At 35.7% G+C, this 23,314-nt stretch overlaps 1 protein-coding gene across 6 annotated transcripts in view; it reads left to right on the forward strand.

The window, feature by feature from the left end:
- Nucleotides 1-22,477, forward strand: part of KLRF2 (killer cell lectin like receptor F2) — a 96,416-nt gene extending 73,939 nt beyond the window's left edge. For 2 of the 6 annotated variants that reach the window (XM_064377637.1, XM_064377638.1), the window contains exons 3-8: nucleotides 3,723-3,791; nucleotides 7,501-7,593; nucleotides 10,954-11,001; nucleotides 18,083-18,231; nucleotides 18,798-18,910; nucleotides 21,536-22,477. In XM_064377637.1, coding sequence (XP_064233707.1) covers nucleotides 3,725-3,791; nucleotides 7,501-7,593; nucleotides 10,954-11,001; nucleotides 18,083-18,231; nucleotides 18,798-18,910; nucleotides 21,536-21,680 — 615 coding nt within the window. In that variant the 5' untranslated portion in view covers nucleotides 3,723-3,724 and the 3' untranslated portion in view covers nucleotides 21,681-22,477. Of the gene's footprint in view, nucleotides 1-3,722; nucleotides 3,792-3,847; nucleotides 3,992-4,091; nucleotides 4,224-7,500; nucleotides 7,594-10,953; nucleotides 11,002-18,082; nucleotides 18,232-18,797; nucleotides 18,911-21,535 lie in introns of those variants that run through there. The other 4 variants (XR_010343057.1, XR_010343058.1, XM_064377640.1 and 1 more) reach the window with 4 other exon arrangements.
- Nucleotides 22,478-23,314: the final 837 nt, after the last annotated feature.

A 23,314-nucleotide genomic window follows, 5' to 3' on the forward strand; every position in this document is an offset into this window, starting at 1 on the left:
AGCCTGGGTGACAGAGTGAGACTCTGTCTCAAAAATAAAATAAAAAATAAAGTGAAACAATACCACAGCCCATCAGATTGAAAATGTGTCTATAATCACTTGAGCTCAGGAGTTTCAGGTTACAGTGAGTTATGATCACACCACTGCATCCAGCCTGGGCAACAGAACAAGACCCTGTCTCAATTTTTAAAAAAAATCCTATATAAGACTAAAATAATAATCTCATATAGGTCTTGGAAATTCCGGATTTCAGAAGTGTAAAGTTGTAACATTTTTGTAGAGAATAAAGACTTCCTTTTATTAACCAATTAATACATGAGGATATGAATTTTGTAAAAGATGCATATTTTCTATATCTATTTTGGATTTTTTGGGCATCACATTTATTAAGCATCTCAACCCTTAAAAATACTCTTTTGTTTTTCATGGGACAAGGGGAGAGGGCAAAAGGAGACTAAATGCCATGAAGGAATAGTGTCAGCCCACATGGTGGTTGAGCCAAGATGATGGCTTTTAAAATGGGAAGTAATGAATTTACTAGGGAAGTGTGCAGGGGATTAAACGGACAGAATTTCATTACTAATTATGTAGAAAACACTGGATAAATCTATAGTTTGGGAAAAACATTAAGATGTAAATTTTAGACATCTTTAAGTTTTGATACTCTAAAATATTTCAGCATTCAATCCCACCGAATCTGTTAGACCCATACTGAGAGAATTAGACTCATACTGAGAGAATTAGCCCAGGCATAGAAGGTAAAGAAAAGAGAAGTTTCTGAAGCTACTTGATGGCCCTGGGGTAGAACTGAGGGGTCTGGAGTTCAGCATGGGTGTGGGGGAGAAGTTTCAAGGTCACCACATTTTATACAGTGAGGAGGGTAGGCAGTCATTGATCCCCTTTCTACAGCCTCCTCTAGGCTTTGATTTCCTCTCCTCAAGGCCAGTTTTGTGGGTTTTTTGGAAGGGTAAGGGGTGGAGAATGCTGTGGTGAGAGACACTGGTGACGGTCTGTTGTGGCAACTGTTCTCTGTTGACTACAGATGTAGTGGGAGATGCTATAGTGGAAATCAGGCTTTCTCATATCACTGGTAATAATTTGACTCTAGAGGTCAAGGGGTTGAATTTGATATAATAAGCCAGAGGGAATAAGCCAGAGTTTTCATCCACAGAAATCTGTGACAATGATTAGCTTATTTTGAAGTTTTGGGAAATAAATAAAACAAAAAGAAAAAGCAAAAAGAAAGGATATTTCACTAAGGAGCTGCTGATATGCTAAGGAAAAATCCATGCATGTTGGCTGGGAACTTAACACATCTTCTCAGAGAGGAGACTCATTGTGTCTTACCCAATCCCCAGACTTCAATGCAGTTAGTAGGCAAAGCTTTTCCCAGACCAGGAACCACTCAACTGGAAAGGAGATAGGTTGGGTCTCTTGTTGAAGGATATTGTAACATGGTCACAGGTATAATTATGACATTTATTCCCCAACACCTAAACCAGAGGAAACTTCAGTCATTTTCTTGAACGACTATATACTGGGAAAATGCTGAGAACCTGTGATGGTTTCCAGCTTGTATTTACAAACAAAAATAGCAAATATTTCTTTGCTGCCTTGCCCAGGTGTATGTCAGCACTCCTGATCTCTGTTATAAGATGGCCCAGAGAGAACTAAATCATCTTGATATAGCTCCCAACATGATATACCTCAGAACTGGCTGCATACAATAGATTCATTACATTGGTGCAATCATGCTAACTATTCCTGGTGAAATGTAAGCAGTAAACATTCTACATATTTTTATAAGATATTATATCCACCAGCAAGAAATTGATCTAACCTGACCACTTTGACCCAAGGAACCCTAAGTTTACAACTGCACAGAAGCATTTTATCATAAACATAATTGTGGCATTTTGGAGGCCAGGCCTGAGCAGTTCCAAAGAAGCTCAGTAAATTGCATGAGCAGATGACTCAGACTCTGATGGCACATGTTCACATTCCTTTGCTATCTCCACCTCAAACGTACCTATGGTCCGGGTTGGGGAATGGGGAAGAGCATTCTGTATGATCTTATGCTGAAGTAGTTGAAAAAAGAGGTTTAGAAGTGGATATGTAAAATATGGCAACTGGAAATAGATGCCATTCTATAATCCCATTCAGAAGAAGACTGTGAAAGACAGAAGTGAAGATAAATCTTCCCAACAAACCAAAGTTTGGGTGATATGTCTGGTTGTTCACCCGACAGGAAGGATAAGCACTCCGAGAAGTAATCTAAATTGTCTCGTCAGAAATTAATAAGTAAGATGCCTTATCAGAAACTCAAAAAGAAGAAAATAGAAAAATTAATGAGAAGCTAAGAGGTACATATAGAGATTATGCAGAAAGGACACGGAGTGTGTAAATATTTATTCCCATGCACATACTCACAAGTGACATCCAGTGTTGAAGAGGAGACTCAGTAACCAGGTGGACACAACATGTGCTGTGGGAAACAGTCAGTCACTTTCCCCAGATACTCTGGTGTTTAATCAATGAATTGATATTGAGTGGCCATATAGCAGAAACAGAACCATTAGTGCATGTGTGTTTGTGTGTGTGAGTTGTGTGTGTGTGTGTGTATGTGAGTTAAGTAAAAAAATAAAATAAAATAAAATATATATATATAAAATAAGGAATCTGATTATGGAGGCTGGTAAGTCAAGATTCTGCAAGTGGACATGGACATACTGGGTACCTAGGAAGGCTCGTGTTTCAATTCAAGTGCAAAGTCTATTTATTGTCTGTAGAATCAGGAAAAGCCAATGTTGCAGATAAAGTCTGAAGGCCATTGCTGGAGAATTCTTTCCCACTCAGGGAAGATAAGTCTTTTTGCTCTATTCAAGCCCCAGTTGACTCAATGAGGCCCAATCACATTACAGCAAGGCAAATCTGCTTTACTCGAAGGCCACCAATTTAAATATGAATCCCTTCCAAAAACACCCTCACAGAAATAAACAGAATGATGTTTGATCAAGTATCTGGACTCTTTGTGGCTCAGTCAAGTTGGCACAAAATAAACTGTCACACCTACTGTAGGAAAATCTGTCAGGCATTTTCTGAAAAACAAACAAACAAACAAAAAAGTTAAATTCTTTTAAATTGATTCCTATTTTCACCAGCTTGAGACTTGCTAATCATTTATTTTACTATTTTGTCTCATCTAACCATTGTTATTTGGACCCTACGAGTCAAATATGTCCCAAATAGCAAAATGGCTATTTTAACTTTTTTTAATTTAAAATTTGAATTTTTATTTACTTAGAAATTTGTTTTGCTTCGTTAGAGATTATTTGGTTTCTTTTATTTTTTCTCTTACTTGATTATAAAAAATATGAAGGAAGGAAGTACGTCTATCTTGTTCAGTATTAAGTTTCGAATACACCGCATGCAAATGGCAGGTACACACAAGTCCATTTGTTGGAAAGAGTAGAATGCACTAGCTACCTTTATCTTGAAATACACAGAATTATAGCCAAATATTAACAAGTTTATGTCCATTTTCATTTACCAACACATCCTGTGTGGTTTTAGACATCTGAGTCTGAATAAATTTTGACTATTTTTGGTCTTCCTTTTAGTTTCTTTTGGTATCTTGTGCCTAAGAGACATATCCAAGGTTGAGATTACTTTCCATTTTCTTTGTGCTATCTTCTGGATAATAATATATTAAACATTTGAAGAGATGGAGAATGAAGATGGGTATATGATGCTGAATTTCAAGAATCGTAAATTCAAGCAGAAATCTAAAGGTAGGAATATTGCCTCCCATTCCCCCATTTAGTTTAAAATTGCATTATTCTTCTAGGAAGAGAATTATCTTTGAAGATTTTTAACATCTTAAAATTGATCATAAGAAGAAATATAAAAATGGTCATAAATTGTCTGAGATAGATTATTTAGATTCATGAAAGTATCAACAATAAAAATGCAGCATTTTCAGAGCCATGAGGTAAGAGAAATGCTAATATGATGATGTATAATCCTGCATGTTGTAGCATAAGAAAGAGTATAATTTTCAAAGAAAAGGCTGAAAAATTGTGTTTTTACAGAAACTTCCTCCTACAAAACTTAAAGTTTATGGAAACACTTATCTTGGTATGGTATCTATGAAAACATGTTTTGCGAAGTTGCCTATTACAGTTGGAAGGTAAGATCTAGTGGTGGTGGTGGGAGTAAGAGTGGTCCTGTAGTGTGTTACAGCTTAAAAAACATATATATATTAGTTTTAATCTTCATAAAAGCTCTATAGGATTGATAGAACAATCTACTGGGAATGAGAGAAGAGGGAGAAAAGAAAAACATTAATCTTTGCTCCTTAGGGCTGCTCTGTGTTTGGTTTTTGTTTCTTAAGGTCTGTTACAGGTTCTATAGACAAGTTTGATAAACAACATGCTGGTGCCTGAATTCAATTTGTCTAAAGGGAATTTTGAAAACAATCTTGTTGAAGTCATCAAGACCTAAGTTAAGATGACATAGGCCAGGAATTCAGAATTACCAGCCACTGTGGAAGTTCTGCCATATGTATCGAACATTCTGGTGTACTATCTCATTTTACATCTAGCAAATGCAACCACCCCCCCACAAAAAAATGACGCTTTTGTCATCATCTGAAGACTCAGGATCTTTTTGTGTTTTAATATCATGAAACAAATGTTTACTTTTTCAATAGTAACTTACTTCCATGCAGCAAAAGCTAGTACCAATGGTATTAAATTGACTGAGTCAGGTCAGGCACAGTGGCTATTCCTGTAGTCCCAGCACTTTGGGAGGCTGAGGCAGGCAGATCACCTGAGGTCAGGAGTTCGAGACCAGTCTGGTGAATATGGTGGAACCCTGTCTCTACTAAAAATACAAAAAACTAGCTGTGTGTTATGGTGCATACCTGTAATCCCAGCTACTTGGGAGGCTGAACAGGAGAATCACTTGAACTAGGGAGTGGAGGTTGCAGTGAGCTGAGATCATGCCACTGCACACCAACCTGGGTGACAGAGTGAGACTCCACCACAAAAAAAAAAATTTGAGTCAGACCCTATAGCCCACAGACTAAATGTACAGCTCTGGGAAGAAGCATTTAGTCTTCTTAAATCTCAGTACATTGATTTATAATAAGAAAAATCTACCTAATGATGCTTTTATGTGGATGTTAAACTAAATTTACTATTTTTAATCTATAAACTACTTTTTAATACACAAATATGTTCAGAGACTTAAAATCTGAGTATTGATACATAACATATAAGATAATATCCATTTAAATTATAAATAAAGGATACAGATGGGAAAATAAATTGGACCAGAAAGGTTACTGTAGGCATGTTTGTTCTTGTCATACATTTGCTTCTAAGCTTCCTTGTCATTATTGAGATAAGGGAAGCCTGACTAGTTGTTCAATTCACATTGTGTATAAGATAAAGTGACACCTATTTCTTTTCTTTCCTTTTCTTTTTGAGACAGAGTTTTGCTCTTGTTACCCAGGCTGGAGTGCAATGGCATGATCTCAGCTCACTGCAGCCTCCGCCTCCTGGGTTCAGGCAATTCTCCTGCCTCAGCCTCCTGAGTAGCTGGGATTACAGGCACATGCCACCATGCCCAGCTAATTTTTTGTATTTTTAGTAGAGACGGAGTTTCACCATATTGACCAGGATGGTCTCGATCTCTTGACCTCGTGACACCTATTTCTTAAGATAGATATAATTAATCTTCATCCTAATTCAGAAAAAAAATATTTTCCTGAGTTCTCATGAAGCACATAAAATAATACAATTATTGTTCTTGCAATAGTAGCATTAAAAGATTTTGAAGGGCAATTTCTTCATATAGCCCCATGTAAGCCAATGGCATCTAGCCAAGCATTGCTAGGACAGGCCAGCATACTGCACTTCAGGTACTCAGCTCTCTGTTCACTGGCTTCATATAGTATGTAAATCATGGCTTACATAAAAATATTAATTTTTGATCTATTGTTAGGTTTTTTATAAATCTTATTTGGCAAGAACTTTAAAGTCTCCCTCCCTGGCATGTATGGAATGAGCACTTGTTCTTTATTACTAGTTAACTGCAGATCCATATACCTATGATTGGTAGTTCCTCATAAAATTACACAAATGTATTTTGATGATCTTCAGCTAAGTAGAAGTCTTTCCATATTTCCTTGAACAGTAGAAATATCTACAGGTAGGAAAAAGAAAGAAAACTGTTTTGGACTTAGTAATACAGACAATTCAGTGTTAAATTTCAAAAGGTATACTACATATAGTAAATTCTCTAATTATATACTATACAGCTAATCAGATGCAGTAAATCCATAAAACCTATTAAAGTAAGGCATCCACACAGTAATTAGATGTGAAAAACAGTACTTTTATTATGACTTAGAAGATGTGTTTTTTTGTGAAATGTACAACCAAGATGATGAAATTAAGGGCTTGCTTATAGACAAAATAATAAAAACTAGGGAATAATTATCAGAGTATCTCAAATTACTTTGCTTTCTCTTTGACCACTAGCCTGGCAAATTTACTAGAATGATTCTAGATTGAGATACTAATCAAATGATATCTGCATGTAAAAGGAACCTGTCATAATTTTGTGAAAAAAAGTGTATACATCTAATTTATTTGAAAGTGCTAATATGTAGAAGGAAGTAGATAAAATTGAAAGAGGATTATAATATATATATATGTTCCCATTTACCCTCTCTAGAGGTTACTTGTTTATTCATCTGTAAGGAAACTATTCTTTTCAACTCTAATGCAGCGAAATACTATAGCATAGATTCCTTATAAGTATCATTAATTGGAGATCTAATACTGCCTAGGCTGAAACTGATTCCTGTCTAGAAAGCCAAATCCAGAAAAATATAATGTATTACATGTATAAGGTGAAATAAAACATGAATATTCCCAGTACAGTGACTGGTATGTACTAGAACTTTAATAAATATTTCTTTCCCTCTTTTATTTCTTACAGTGAGTCACTAAATTGAATAAAACACATCATTGTGCCTGATATAGATATGTATATTCTATATGTTATTCTTTCTATATAATTTACATATATAAAATAATGTATTATATACATTTACAGTGCATAAATTTATATTTTAGATATTAATATGTTGCAATAAATATATTATATATAATTTATATAACTATATGTCATAATTTTTTGTATGTATAATATATATGGAATTCAAGACATCATTTTTAGGTCTTCAAAAGCACCACCAAATAATTAACAAAGCCATCTCAGTACCATTCAAAACATTAAAAAATAGTATCTCCTTGGTTTGGGATTATCGACTTTTTTATTTTTAAATTTTCATTTCATCATACATTCTAATGACATATCCAAAATGAATATGAATTATCTCTGTAATAAAGATGAAACAGAAAAATGTTTATAAAGTGAAAAACCACAAGAATTTTAAAATTCACGAAATAAAATTCAACATTTCAGATTTCTCCCTATATCCAAGTTATTGTCTTCTGCTCATATTTGGATGCGTTGGGATCCTTATTTTCATTATGACAGTGACTGACCTGTTCTGGCGTGAGTAATGAATTTTTATTTCTTTGAACTTTTTCAGAAGATAAACATTGATCCTTCATTCCTCTTAATGCCAAGATAAGATATGCATTATAGCCCAAAATTGGTAAATTAAACGGACCAGTGGTATATGTCATATTATAAAATTATATTACATTAAAAAAATTAAATACTTAAATGCAAAATTAGTATTTATTCTGCATCTTTTCTTATAAAGAACCCCCAATAGAGGTTGACTTTATTATCCTATAATGAAAATTTAGTAATTTTTCTTTTCTAAAAGAGTATATGCTCATTGGTGTCTCTTTGTGAGGTCACTATTTAAATAGTTTTTCTAAGACCCCTTTGAAAACCATTTTAGGTAGACTTCCAGACTTTTTTCTTCCTGAAGTGGTATTTATATGTGTATACTGTAGCTATACTATTTGAACAACCAAAGAAATTCATAGTTTCTTTGATTTTTTTTGTCTTGCTTTTAAGCCTGTGAGCGAAAGTGAATAATGTCTTACATATAACATGACAGGAAATAGATTTTAGGGGATTTTGAGATGAGATTTCCAAAAATAGGTGAGTCCTAAAGCAACTTCTTTAGGGCAGAAGATTCTTTACTTCTTAGTAAGAAGTATTTTTGTATTGGGCAATTGGGCAATTTTGTGTTTTTCCTAATACAAGGGAAAATATCAGACTTTTCTCAGACCAAATATGTATTCTACTTAATGTATTTTTTCTCTGAATATCAATCATACACCTCAAATGTGTTCAATGCTATATTGATATCAATTACTAATAATCTGAAAATTTTCACTTATTTAACATTCAATGTTAAACAATTATTTTTTAGTTCTTATGAATCTAGCTAAGTAAGTATTGCTTTCTGTTAACCAGCAATTCTAAGAAGTTGAATTCACTGTACTAATTATTATAGCTTTAAAAATGCTCCTAAAATTCAGGAGTAGATAGTTGCTTGTTAGACACTGAGTATGATCTTTATAGGTCAACATGCTCTCTTGTAAATCAGTTTTCTCTTCAACAAAGTATAAATGGTAAAACGACATAAGTGATGCAATTTTTTTTTTTAGAGAGAAATGCTATTGGGAAGAAATCAATAAAATTTGACATGCTGATGAATTACTAGTCAGAAAAATATTTTTTTCTAGCCATATTTTTATTCTAATAAATTAGTAACAATTACAATATGTGTGTTTCTATAAAATTTGTCCTTGGATTTTGACCCGTTTAAAATTTTCCATGTCTTCCAGTCAAAATGGAGTATTGACCATGAATATTTATATCTCCTCTCCCCCAAGAATCTATCCGTAGAACAAGAAATGATAACAAAATGGAATAAATTAATCAAAGTACATAGAATGGAAAGGGGAGAAAATTTTAAAGAAGATGAAAGCTGGATAGAATAATGCTATTGGAGAGAACCTTAGTTAAAGCGTAAAAGACAGCTGCAGTGTAGATGGAAACTGTTCATCATGGCTAAGCTCAGTCAGGGCTCCATTTCAGAGAGGAGAGTCAGAGGGTAAATGAAGGTCTAAAACAAGGTAATTCTTGAATGCATACAATGCTTATTGGCAATTAAATTTAAAAATAAAATAACCTTTGAAACCAAAAAAATGAAGCAAAGTAATTAAGTGAAAGACTTTCTAAGCCGTGCTCTTTTAGATTGGTGCTTTGCCAATCTGTTGGTCCATTTACACAGTGGCTTTTGCCCCTATATCATGCAAATAAATAAGTAAATAAATAAAATCAAAGAACTCTCTAAAACAGTGAGATATATAGATAGAGCTAGCTAGAGCTCCTGATTTATGGACTGGCGGTTGGTGCAATAAGATGTATACCCCTTTGTTTTGGTTCTGGAGTGAGAGAGGGGAGTAGTGTATAGGTCTACTATGTAGCTTGGCTATTTCTTGTGCCCTTTCTTCTGAAAATTCATGGTAGCTAACCAAATATCCCAGAGCACAGAGCAAAATGTCAGGGAAAAAAAACCATAAATAAATATAAGAGGCTATCTGAGACAGAAAACCAAAATTCACCTGTTTATCCAGGAAGGTCAATAGCTCTTTTAACGAGCTTCTAGAAGAAGAAAATAAGTGGGAAAAAAAGTAGACATAAAATAATGAAAAAGTATTATAAACCATTTTTCAAGAGTAAAAGGGAAACCAAAAAACTGTGTTTTCAGCTTATAAGAACCCATTAAGTTCAGAACAGGACACCAAAATAGATAATACATAGAAAGAGATGATAAAGATAGATAGATAGACAGATATTTCAGAACACTATGAATAAAAACATAACCTAAAGGAAGGTTTTACATACATAATTAGTTTTCCCCAAAGCAAATTATCATCAGTTTTATTATTATTATTATTATTATTATTATTATTTGAGACAGAGTTTCACTCTTGTTGGAGTGCAATGGTGCTATCTCAGCTCACCGAAACCTCTGCTTCCAGGGTTCAAGTGATTTTCCTTCCTCAGCCTCCTGAGTAGGAGGCTTATAGGCATGTGCCACCATGCTGGCTAATTTTGTATTTTTAGTAGAGACGGGTTTCTTCGTGTTTGTTGGCCTGGTCTCGAACTCCCGACCTCAGGTGATCCACCTGCCTTGGACTCCCAAAGTGCAGGAATTACAGGTGTGAGCCACCACTCCCAGCCAGCATCAGATTTTTAAAAGTACCTAAAAACACTCTACTGTGCCAATGCCTTCAAAGTTATTAGCAATCTTGATTTTAACTTAGATTTAAAGCAAGAGTAATCAATTAAATATTTTTCCTAGTCATTCTTTCGGAAAAACAACAGCAAAAAAGAACATGGGAGGTGGGTGGCTAATTTTAGATAGAACGAAGCTAGCCTAAGAATACAATTAAAAGACTTTTCAAATTAACAACTGTTCGGTGTTCCTAGCCAACAATGAATTCTGTCCATATGAAAACAAACTATAAATAATACAACTAGGAAGCTGAAGGAACTTGATGATATGGTCAAAAGATTTTTTTTGGTTTGCAACAAGGACAAATAAGATCAAGACTAAGTGCTGGAGCTCATGCCTGTTAAGAATATCGATTTAAAAGACCATGAAAAAAAGAAAATAATATACAAAAATGTAACATCATATATGAAGTCTAAGATTGCACATATTATTTAGAATTGTGATTTGCACTTAAAGGAGTAAAAACGGATATGGTGAAAAGTAGTTAAATCTGGGGAAGAAGAGGAGAGTGGACGCATAGGAGAAGAGAAACTCACAATTTTTGTTAGCATGCCTCCATTTTGTGCTGGTACTTTATGCTCATGTATCTAGATTGCTTTTAATTTTTAAATGTCTCTCATATCTTTTCTTTGCACTGAGTACAGATAAAAAAGTGGATTTCTCTCAGAATGTAAATATCAGCAGTCTATCAGGTAATGCTCTTTTTGTTTGTTATGTGCTACTCTTAGGGATAAATGTAGTTTTGACTTCCCTCTTCCTGCATTCACTCTTGTTACACACTAAGCCAAGAGCTCTGGTAAAGAAAGGTATGGGACTGAAAAGGACATCCTCTTCCTCAGTGCCACTGCTGCATATCAAATGGTTGAAAGGAAGGAGGGTTACGGTGATTTCTAGAAGGAAGAAAATAGGGTTTTTCCTAGTGAGTCAGCAACAGGATGATAGTGGATTTCCTGCCATACCTAACTTGCCACGTATTTATCAAGCATCCAATGATAGGTGTGTGTGTGTAATGGCTGTGGGCTGTAGTGGGAAGCGTGCGGGCTTGGGATAGACCTATGTTTGAATCAAGAGATTTCAGCCAACTGGTCACATGAATTTAGGCAAATTAAACATCAATTTTTTTTTTATTTTCAAATGGGGATATTATAATAATAACTGTATCATAGAATGTTTCATGTAGATTGAACAAACTGTGATTAATTTTGTGTGTCAACTTGGCTAGGCCAGAGAGTTTGTGAAATACCAGCCTAGATGTCACTGGGAAGATATGTTTTAGATGAAATTGGATTTTACATTTGTAGATTTTGAATGAAATGGATTATCTTCCATAATGTGGGTTGGTCTTATCCAATCAGCTCAGTCTTAGAAAAACTACTAAGGTCCCCAAAGGAAGAGGGATTTTGGCCTCCAGACTGCCTTCAGACTGAAGAAATAATATCAATTTTTCCTTTCAGACTGAAGATATAATAGCAAGTTTTTAACCTGATGGCCTGTTCTATACATTTTGGACTTGCCTGCCCCCACAATTACATGAGCCAATACCTTAAATCAATCTCTCTCTCTCTCTCTCTCTCTCTCTCTCTCTCTCTCCCTCCCCCCTCACTCATACACACACACACACACACACACACACACACGCCATTGGTTGTGGCTAAGAAGAACTCTGACTAATACACTAATACAGTGTGGAGGCAGTATAGTGCAGTGGATGAGAACATAGGCTGTACATAAAAAGGGATGAGTTATGAACATAGGCTGTACATAAAAAGGGATGAGTTCATGCCCTTTGCAGGGACATGGATGAAGCTGGAAACTATCACTCTCAGCGAACTGATACAAGAACAGAAAACCAAACACCACACGTTCTCACTCATAAGTGGGTGTTGAACAATGAGAACACATGGACACAGGAAGGGGAACATCACACACTGGAGCCTGTTGTGGGTGGGGGGTTAGGGGAAGATAGCAGGGGGTGGGGGGGATTGGGAAAGGCTAACATTAGGAGAAATACCTAATGTAGATGATGGAGAGATAGATGCAGCATACCACCATGACACATGTATTCCTGTGTAACAAACCTGCTCTTTCTGCACATGTATCCCAGAACTTAAAGTACAATAATTAAAAAAGAAAAAAAAAGAACATAGGCTGTAGAACTAAGCTAGCAGGGTTAGAATTTCAGTTCTGATATTTATATGCTCTATCAGTACGTAGAGTTAAACAATCTCTATATACCTCAATTTCTTCATCAGTAAATTGGGGGTAATAATGACACCTACTTAATAAGGTTTTATTTTATTATATACTTAAATTTGTATTATATACATATAAATGGAAGTAGAGTGAATTATATAATAAATCTCCTTGTACCACTTTGAAAGGTACAATATTTTCCATCTCCACATCAATATTTCCCATCTATATCTCCACCATCATCACTCCCCCAAGCTAGATTATATTAAAATAGTGACTAGATCTCATACCATTTAATATTTAAATACTTCTGTATGTGAGTCTTACAGCTAAAGACATCTTTTGCTATAACACAATCACAATGTCACTGTAACTCCTGCACTTGTTTTTGATTGGTATATAACAAATTACCACACACTCAGCGGTTTAACAATGTATACTTGTTACCACCCAGTTCCATGAGTTGGGAGTCATGGCCCAGTTTAATTAAGTCCTCTGCTCAGGGTCTCACAGGTAATGCAGTGTAGATGTGATGCTGGCCAGACAACCCATCTTTCTAGAGCTGAGGTTCCTCTTCCAAGCTCTCTCTTATAGTGTTGGAACAATTACATGTGGTTGTAGGATATAGGTTACCACTTTCTAGGCTTTCAGCCATAACTCCTCTAAGCTTCTGGAGGCCTCTGCATTTCTTTGCCATGTGTCTCTCTCATACACCCTCTTGAAACATGGAAGCTGTATAACCTGATTATGTGAGTGACATTTCATCATATTCACAGTCTTACCCACAGTCAGGAAGGAATTACAAAGGTCATGTGCACCAGAGGCTGGATCTAAGCAGCCATTTTGGAATTCTGTCTACCACAATTCCTAACAAAATTAGCAATAACTTTTTTTTTTTTAATAAAATGGTGAGTTGAATCTCAAGAACTCAAGTCATATGTCCACAGCCTGGATTATTTGAGATGCAGGCTATGTTTCTAGGCCTTTAATTTTTCATACTTGTTTGATTTATTGATTTTATTTTTCTTCTCTAGCCATTGATCACAAAAAGCTAAGTCATTGCCATATTAAATAAATTTGTTTATAAAAGATAAAGCTGCCCATTTGTTTCTATTTACTATTAATTTCACCCATCATTATTCAGCAGCCTTGGTCTAACTGCAGATACTAGCATCTAGTTAAGAGAGCCATCACACCTTTTTTGATGTAGGCATATATATTAATGTCCAAATTTGAGATAACTGTTAAGTACAAATGACAGGCACTCTATTAATTCAACAGAATTTTATGTCATTATCCTCAGGCTCCCTGTTGTTAGTGCTATATTTTGGCAGCACGTCCTTTTTTTTTTTAGTGAGAGAAAGAAAGAGAAAGAAAAAGGGGGAGAGAGAACAGGAGTCTTGCTCTATTGCCCGGGCTGGAATGCAATCTAAAAATAGATATTAAAAACCTCTTTTATGCCAATAATTGTGCTTAACAACAGAGACAGGAAGGAATAAGGGAAGAAAATAACAAACAAACAGCCAACCAATATTTCATTTAAGTCTGTGAAATGCTATGCAAATGCTGAAGAGTGATTTACTTCCAATTATATAGTCACTTTCAAAATAGGTGTAATATGATACTGAGAAAAATGTATGTTCTGTGGACCTGGGGTGGAGAATTCTATAAATATTCACTAAATTTACTTATTCCAGGTCTAAGTTCAAATCATAATGTCCCTATTAATTTTCTATGTCATTGATCCGTTGAATATTAACAATGTGGTGTCAAAATCTCCCGCTATTATTGTGCGGGAGTCCAGGTCTCTTTATAAGTCATTAAGAACTTATCTTATGTATCTGGGTTCTCCTGTATTGGGTGCATATATATTTATAATCATTAACTCCTGTTGTTGCATTGATCCTTTTACCATTATGTAATGTCCTTCTTTGTTTCTTTTAGTCTTTGTTACTATTAAAGTCTATTTTGTGAGAGATGAAAGTTACAACTCCTGTTTTTTTTTCGCTCTCGACTTAATTGGTGAATCTTCCTCGATCCCTTTGTTTTGAGTCTTTGTATGTCGTTGCTTGTGAAATAGATCTGGATACAGCGTACCGATGGGTTTTGACTTTTTATTCAATTTACCTGGCTGTGTCTTTGATTGGGGCATTTAATCCATTTAAATTTAGAATTAATATCAATATTTGTGAGTTCAATATTGTCATTTAATGCTAGCTGGCTATTTTGCCCATTAGTTGATGTAGATTCTTCATTATAGAGATACTCTTTACGTTTTGTTAACTTTTTGGGATGACTGATACTGGTGGTTCCTTTCTGTTTGTAGTGCTTCTTTCAGAATCTCTTGTAAAGCAGGCCTGGTGGTGATGAAATCTCTGAGTGCTTGCTTGTTCGTGAAAAACTTTCTTTTTCCTTTGCTTATGAAGCTTAGTTTGGTGGGATATGAGACTCTGGGTTGAAAATTCTTCTTTTTGAGGATATTGAATATTGACCCCCACTCTCTTCTAGTTTGTAGGGTTTCTGGTGAGAGGTCTGCTGTGAATCTGATAGGCTTCCCTTTATGGGTAATGTGACCATTCTCTCTAGCTGCCCTTAGAATTTTCTCCTTTATTTCAACCCTAGTGAATCTAGCAATTATGTGTCTTGGAGTTGCTGTACTTGAGGAATATCTTTGTGGTGTTCTCTGGATTAGCTGGAGTATTGTCCACTTTACTAGATTAGGAAAGTTTTCCTGAATAATATCCTGAAGAATATTTTCCAACTTGGTTTCATTCTCTTCATGAGATTCAGGTATACCTATCAATCGTAAATTAGGTCTTTTCACATAGTCCCATATTTCTTGGAGACTTTGCTCATTCCTTTTTACTCTTTCTTCTCTAATCTTGTCTTCTCATTTCATTTCACTAGGTTGGTCTTCGACCTCTGATATCCTTTCTTCTGCTTGATCAATTCGACTGTTAAAACCTGTGCATACTTCGTGAAGTTCTCGTATTGTGTTCTTCAGTTCCTTTAATTCACTTATATTCCTCTCTAAGTTGTCTATTCTTGTTAGCATTTCATCAAATCTTTTTTCAAAGTTCTTAGTTTCTTTACATTGGGCTAGAACATGTTCTTTTAGTTCACTAAAGTTCCTTATTATCCACTTTCTGAAGCCTAAATCTGTTAATGGAACACACTTGTTCTCCATCAGGCCTTGTTCTCTTGTTGATGAAGAACTGTGATCCCCTATAGAAGGAGAGGCATTCTGATCTTGGGTATTCTCAGCCTTTTTAGGCTGGTTTCTTCCCATCATTGTGAGTTCATCCACCTGTTGTCTTTGTAATTGCCTGCTTTCAAATTAGGTCTCTGAGTGGATGTCCAACTTGTTGATTCCCAGTGCTGAAATCTGAGCAACCCACTGCACCAGCCAAAACAGCGGCATTAAGATCCATGGTACTTTTCTGCCTGGGGAATCTCTGGTCTGGCTTCCCTCTTGAGTCCCTTCTTCAATCAGGTAAATGGGCAACTCGGCCTTCTTGGAGCTCCAAACGTCGACCAAAAGGGGACCTAGTCCCATTTACTCTGCACCAAGAACCGCCACGCCGGGGCACTGGCAAAACTGCCACACCGGCCACAAGAGTCGCTGTGGTGACCCGTGGGGCTCCTCCACTGGGAATCTTCTGGTCCATGGGTAACAAAAATTCATCTGAAAGTGTGGCATCCTCTCGTTCTGTGTGCTTTCTCTGGGAGCTACAATCCCGAGCTGCTAGTGATCAGCCATCTTGGATCTCTCTCCAGCAATAACTTCTTAATATCCTCTAATAGTCAGCATTAAAATGTCTTTTTGTTCTTTTCATTGGATTTCTAAGAATTATAATCAAAGACTATAATTGCATTTGGTTAATATGCTTCTTGAATTTATAGATCATTTATAGAATATGCCTCTTTTAATTTATAGATCCTTGTCTCCTTTTATTTGCTCTTTGCCATTTATTTGTCAAAAGGTAGGTCATGGTTGGGCATAATTTTTTATATTCTGATTTTTCCTTTTCATACTTCTCTTGTGTCATTTAACTCTACAAAGTTATTTTAAAAACTGAGTGTATATAAGATGCTTAGAAACCTGCCTGACCCACAACAACAGCTGTACGTGTATGTTGTCATTATTATGTAAAGCCTCTAAGAGAGCAGTTGATGCAAAGTGTTGTTCAATAAATACTTTATTTTCATCCTGTATTTCTTCTTCTTATAGAACATAGCACTTAAAGCTCAGTTACCTACAATAACTCTTTTGGACAGTTAGCATCCACACCATGCTACACTGATCATTTGGAGTATTTTTATTGTGTTTTGCAGCACTGCAGTAATACTTCATTGACCAGTCTGTCAATATCTACATAATAAAATTATTTCATCTAAGTGACACCTTCTCACTAATAATCATGAATAAATATAACCTCTCAAATCGTAACTTGAGAGGTATATTAGAGGTCATTTTATACCTTTTAGCAAACATATGTATTTGTACAACTGAAATTACAATTCAGTTATCCTGAATCTTTTCACAGTTTTTTTAAATGATAATTTTTTCAGCATTGGCAACACTTGCCCCGATATAGCATGTATTAATGAGTTAAGAATATATATGAAGTTTCATAAATCTAAATTTAGGTCATAATAACCTTCTTCAAGTTATACCTGCTCAGGTTACTTTTTTAAGCTTGGCTGGACTTATAATTTAATTTCCAAAATTAATTTTTAAATAAAATTTTAGACTTATAGTTGACATACTAAAATATTAACAATGAAAATATTACATGCTTTAACTTAAAATATTTAATCCAACCATTCAACATTCAACAACAATTGCTTATTACGTACAAAGTGTTGAATGATAAGAGATTCAAAGATGAATATGACAGTCCCACCTCAGAAACCTTTCAATCACGTGGAAGATATGGAGATGTTTACAAGTGACTAAGGATGTAAACTATTTGTCCTTTGCTTTAGCAAAGATATCATTTATGATACCTAAGTGTTGAGTTTTACAGACAGCAGAAATTGACTGGTTCAAGACTTCCTTTTTGAGGTGGAAATATAATTGTACATTAAAGAAAAAGTTAGCAGGTAAAGAAGGAAGAGGAGGCTATTCAAGACTAAGGTAACAGTATGAATGAAAAGCACAGGAGAATAAGTACCCAATGCACCAGTAATAGTAAGTAATCTCGCAGACATGAAATACAGGCTGCAAAGACAATCTTGAAATGTCAAAGGACTTAGAACCAGATAGTGGAGGAAGTTAAACAATAAGCTTTTACTTTTTCAGCTGATAATTAACTGTCAAAAATGTTATAATTTGCGTCCTCTGATTATGGGGATCAGAATCCACAAACTTAGTTCTCACCTACTCCATCATCCAAAACCCTGTCCAACTCCAGGAAATAGACAGGTTAGTAAATTATTCTCATTTTATAGAACTGCTTTTTTCATGACAAAAAATGAGGTGGTAAAGTCTATTTTCCAAGAAATCACATTTGATAATATTTATATCTTCCCAATTGGCTATAAAGTTTAATTAATTTTCCCCTATGTTTCCTTCAGGACATAATTATTTGTGCCCAAATGACTGGCTGTTGAACCAAGGGAAATGTTACTGTTTTTCAACTTCTTTTAAAACGTGGAAAGAGAGTCAACATGATTGCACACAGCTACAGGCGCATTTACTGGTGATTCAAAATTTGGATGAGCTGGTGAGAAATCAAAAACAGAATCTGACTGTACAGGGAAAACTTGTTAAGTGCAGGTTCACTGTCTAAGAAGCATGGGAGGGGCCGGGCGCGGTGGCTCAAGCCTGTAATCCCAGCACTTTGGGAGGCCGAGGCGGGTGGATCACGAGGTCAAGAGATCGAGACCATCCTGGCCAACATGGTGAAACCCCGTCTCTACTAAAAGTACAAAAAATTAGCCGGGCCTGGTGGTGCGTGCCTGTAGTTCCAGCTACTCGGGAGGCTGAGGCAGGAGAATTACTTGAAACCGGAAAATGGAAATTGCAGTGAGCCGGGATCGGGCCACTGTACTCCAGCCTGGCGATAGAGCGAGACTCTGTCTCAAAAACAAACAAAAAAAAGAACATGGGAGGTTTATTGTCATTGCTTTTGAACATGTATTAGCTGTAAGGTAGTTACTATTGTTTATGAAAATGCTAATGTATATAAAAAATATATTTTATTAATGCCTGGCACAGAGATTTACTCTGTAGAAGACATCAAAATTTGTTTAAACAAATGAATGAATAAATACACCATTTTCTCTGCAGAAGTTCATACAGAACAGTTTAAAACCTGGGCATTTTGGTTGGATTGGATTATATGTTACATCCCAAGGAAACCTATGGATGTGGATAGATGAACGCTTTTTAGTTCCACAATTGTGAGTAGTTATTTGTAAGGGAGGGGTGATAATGTTTATTGATAGAATTATTTTTTAAATTACGCTTCCTTACTTTCCATTCTTTTTGTCTTCTTTCTCCATTTTCCCACATCTTTAATTTTGTTTTCTTTTTTTTTCCTTTCTAGCTCTCTCTTTTCTTTTTTCCTTCCCCCTACCTTTTTTTTTTTTGCTTCCTCTCTTCTTTTATATTAACTGATTTTGAAAAATGGGGATGGAAAGCATTTGTCACCTGGCATTTTAATTGTCCAAAATTCATAATAATTTTTAAATTTCTAAACTGATTTAAATCTCGTTTGAAATAATATTATGCAAATCTTTTTATGTGGTAAATGCAAAGACAAAATTCGCCTGTAAATAAAAGCAGCTGGAATATGTAGAAAGGTCTAAAGTTGAAATCAGAAAACATGAATTTAAAAATTTTGGCCTTCAGAAATTCAACTAAACATGTTGATGCTCCCTTCCTTCCTTCTTCCTTCTTTCCTTCCTTCCTTCCTTCCTCCTTCCTTCCTTCCTTCCTTCCTTCTTTCTTTTTTCAGCAGAGCCTTGCTCTGTGGCCCAGGCTGGAGTGCAGTGACATGATCATAGCTCACTTGATAATGCAACCCTTCCGCCTCAGCCTCCAGAGTAGCTAGGACTACAGGTGTGTGCCAATATACCTGGCTAACTTTTTGTGTGCTTTGTAGAGACGGGTTTTCTCCATGCTGCCCAGGCTGGTTTCCAGCTCCAAACTATCACCCACCTCAGCCTCCCAAAGTACTGAGATTACAGGTGTGAGCCACCACTCCCAGCCTGATACCTGTATATCAGTATAAAAAGAACAATGGTACTTTCTTTACATTGTTCTTATGTGAACAACATGAGGTATTGCATGTAAGAGTGCTTTAAAATTCTGAAGCATCACATTTAGACATTTTCTTCTGTACTTTCATTTACTAGTCATATTGCCAGAACAATTGAGATGTGGTAAAAGCAAAGAACGTGGAGTGATAGTTCATTTCAGTTGATAGTTATCTACTTCTAGGTACATCTATTCTACATTTATTGTCATCCTTCATAAACATAAACTAATGTATGAAGTTGTGTCCATTTCCTGAACCTGCTTTTAATACAATGTTTGAAAAATAAGTAATATTTCTTACTAATTTTTATTATAATTTCTATTTTTTTTTTTTTTTTTTTTTTTTTTTTACTTTTTTGGAAGCTAGTATTACTATAAAGGTAACATATCCTTTTTAAAAGCTTTTTTTTTTTTTTTTTTTTGAGACGGAGTTTCGCTCTTGTCACCCAGGCTGGAGTGCAATGGCGCGATCTCGGCTCACTGCAACCTCCACCTCCTGGGTTCAGGCAATTCTCCTGTCTCAGCCTCCTGAGTAGCTGGGATTACAGGCACGCGCCACCATGCCCACCTAATTTTTGTATTTTTAGTAGAGACGGGGTTTCACCATGTTGACCAGGATGGTGTCGATCTCTTGACCTCGTAATCCACCCGCCTCGGCCTCCCAAAGTGCTGGGATTACAGGCTTGAGCCACCGTGCCCGGCCAAAAGCTTTTATCTTATCATTTAAGGGAAACAACACACATGCAGTTGGTTATAATAGTGTTCAGTTTGTATTTTCTTAAATTACCATTAGTAACTAGAAAAAACAGTTTACGAAATAGCTCTCTTCAAAGTCATTCCATTCATACATCATGAATTGTCCTACCTTATATTGTGGAGTTATATAAAAAATTTAAGAGTCATCTAATAGGTTTTATTTTGACTTAAACAAAATCCTGGGTGGCTGGCTGCCTCCCAACTCACATCGTTTTAGCCTATCTATCATTGTGTAGTTTTTATTGAAAACATTTATTTTGGCATCTACTTATCATACACAAAATTATTTATGCTGCTATCTGGAAAATGAATAGATGGGAGACAAAATTGAAACTACGGAGGTCAGTTCAAAGGCTATGACTAGAGATGAGGGAGAGATAATGGTAGCTTGAGTCTAAATTGAGAAACTGGGAGAAGTGAATGGATAGAAGGGATAATCTGGAAATAGAATACTCAGGTATTGCAGGTACATACAGTGGGAGGTTTGAGAGGTAAGGAAGAAGTTGGGATGTCTTCTAGTCTAGCTTGAGCTTGCATGGCATTGTTACTAAGATAGGAAAGAGGAGAAGAGGCTGCATTAGCAATGAAAATTCCGTTCTAAAACATGTGCAAAATGTTGGCTGCTGAAGAATTACCTATAAAAGTTTGGCTGGAGAAAACTTTAAAAAATACTAACATCAGGCCAGGCACAGTGGCTCATGCCTGTAATCCCAGCATTTTGGGAGGTCAGGAGATCGAGACTAACTGGGCCAACATGGTGAAACCCAGTGTCTATGAAAAATACAAAAATTAGCTGGGTGTAGGGGCACGTGCCTGTAATCTCAGCTAGTTGGGAGGCTGAGGCAGGAGAATGGCTTGAACCAGGGAGTGGAAGGTTACAGTGAGCTCAGATGCCACTGCACTCCAGCCTGGTGACAGAGTGAGACTCCTTCTCAAAAAAAAAAAAAAAAAAAAAAGATACCGTCATCATTTTAAGATAGATGCTCAAAAATCTATTCTTTATCTCTTAGGTTTTCGGTGATTGGACCAACTGATGACAGGAGCTGTGCCGTTATCACAGGAAAGCAGGTGTATTCTGAAGACTGTAGCTCCACATTTAAAAGCATTTGCCAGAGAGATGCGATCTTGATGCACAATAGAACCAGTAGTGTGTAAATGTACAACAATGTACAAAATGTAGAAATACCTTACAAGTTAAAGCAGAGCCAGATTTTAAAGACTTGGGTTTTTTAGGTAAAGTTTCTAAAAGAAAGTTTCTGCTAACAGACACCATCTAAAAAGGAGAAAAGTATTTTGTCCTAAATTGACTATAAAGACAACTTCTGAACAGAACTTTTACTCCATACTTGTATTTCTGTTTTGTCTTTTACATGGCTCTACAATGAAAGCTAAATAAAAAGCTTATTTAGCTTTCATTGTAGAGCCATTTTTTTTGCATTTAAAATAGCATAGAATAAGACAACTTTAAAGGAATGTTATTTAACTATATGTGCTATGTGGTAGATGAGAAGGAAAGAAGCAACATATGTATAAATATAATATTCAAAGCATGGAACATTATTGTGAATTTTTCATTTGTGTATTGTAGCCTGAAGTGTTTGGTGGGGAGTGGGTGTTGAGAAATAACCTAATTGGTATAATGCAAACTAATCAGGTGATGGATAAACTAAAACTCAGACTTCGCCACTATGTGATATATCTACGTAACAAAATTATACTTGTGCCCCTTAAATTTATACAAATAAAATAAAATAAAGTCATGTGGCCAAATATTTAAACAACAGAAAAGAATAGAAGCAAATCTGTGCATGTAAATAAAGAATTGAAAGAAATATGTATGGATGTTAACAGCGCCTATTTTTTTTCTTTAGTGAAATACAAATTTATTTCATTTTCTATCCAAATATAAAATGTTAATGTAATGCTTTTAAATAAAAAAATACAATAACTCATTTTTATTTTTAATTTATTCTTTAAAGCTTTATTGAGGTCAAACTGATATACAAAATATTGCACATACTTAGTGTATACTTTCTGGTGAGTTTGTATATACCTGAGATGCCGTCACCACGGCTAAGGTACTAAACATATTAATCACCTCCAAATATGTCCTTATGGTCTTTGTGTCTACCTCGTTTTAGTTTTATAAGAATACAACATGAAATATAATTTCTTGATTTTTCTTGTTTTGGAAATGGAGTCTCGCTCTGTTGCCCAGGCTGGAGTGCAGTGGTGTGATCTCAGTTCACTGCAACCTCCACCTCCTAGATTTAAGCAATTCTTATGCCTCAGCCTCCCGAGTAGCTGGGATTACAGGCATGTGCCACCATGGCCAGCTAAGTTTTGTATTTTAGTAGAGACAAGGTTTCACCATGTTGGCCAGGCTGGTCTCAAACTCCTGACCTCAAGTGATCTGCTCACCTCTGCCACTCAAAGTGCTGGATTATAGGCGTGAGCCACTGTGCCCAGCCTCTTATAGAACTTATTCATCTTGCATAAATGAAACTTTCTGTGCTTTGAGCAACAATTTCCCATTTCCCTTTCCCTCTTGCTGCTGGAACTAGCATGCTATTCTCTGTTTCTGGGGGTTTTATTTTTAATGGGAAACCAAAAAACCTTATTTTTCAATATACTAAAAAACTAAATTTAATCTCATTCTGTCACTTTTTCTATGTGATGCAGGAGTTTTGTGACTTAGTTGAGCTAAAATCCGGGTTCTCGTCACACAACCAGGAAAAATTAGGCACGTGGACACATTGAAAGGTGAGGAGAGCAGAATTTATCAAAAG

The sequence above is a fragment of the Aotus nancymaae genome, unplaced genomic scaffold (genome assembly GCF_030222135.1).
Source record: "Aotus nancymaae isolate 86718 unplaced genomic scaffold, 86718_ANA_hifiasm-v0.15.2.pri h1tg000016l, whole genome shotgun sequence".
Taxonomy (NCBI): Eukaryota; Metazoa; Chordata; class Mammalia; order Primates; family Aotidae; genus Aotus; species Aotus nancymaae.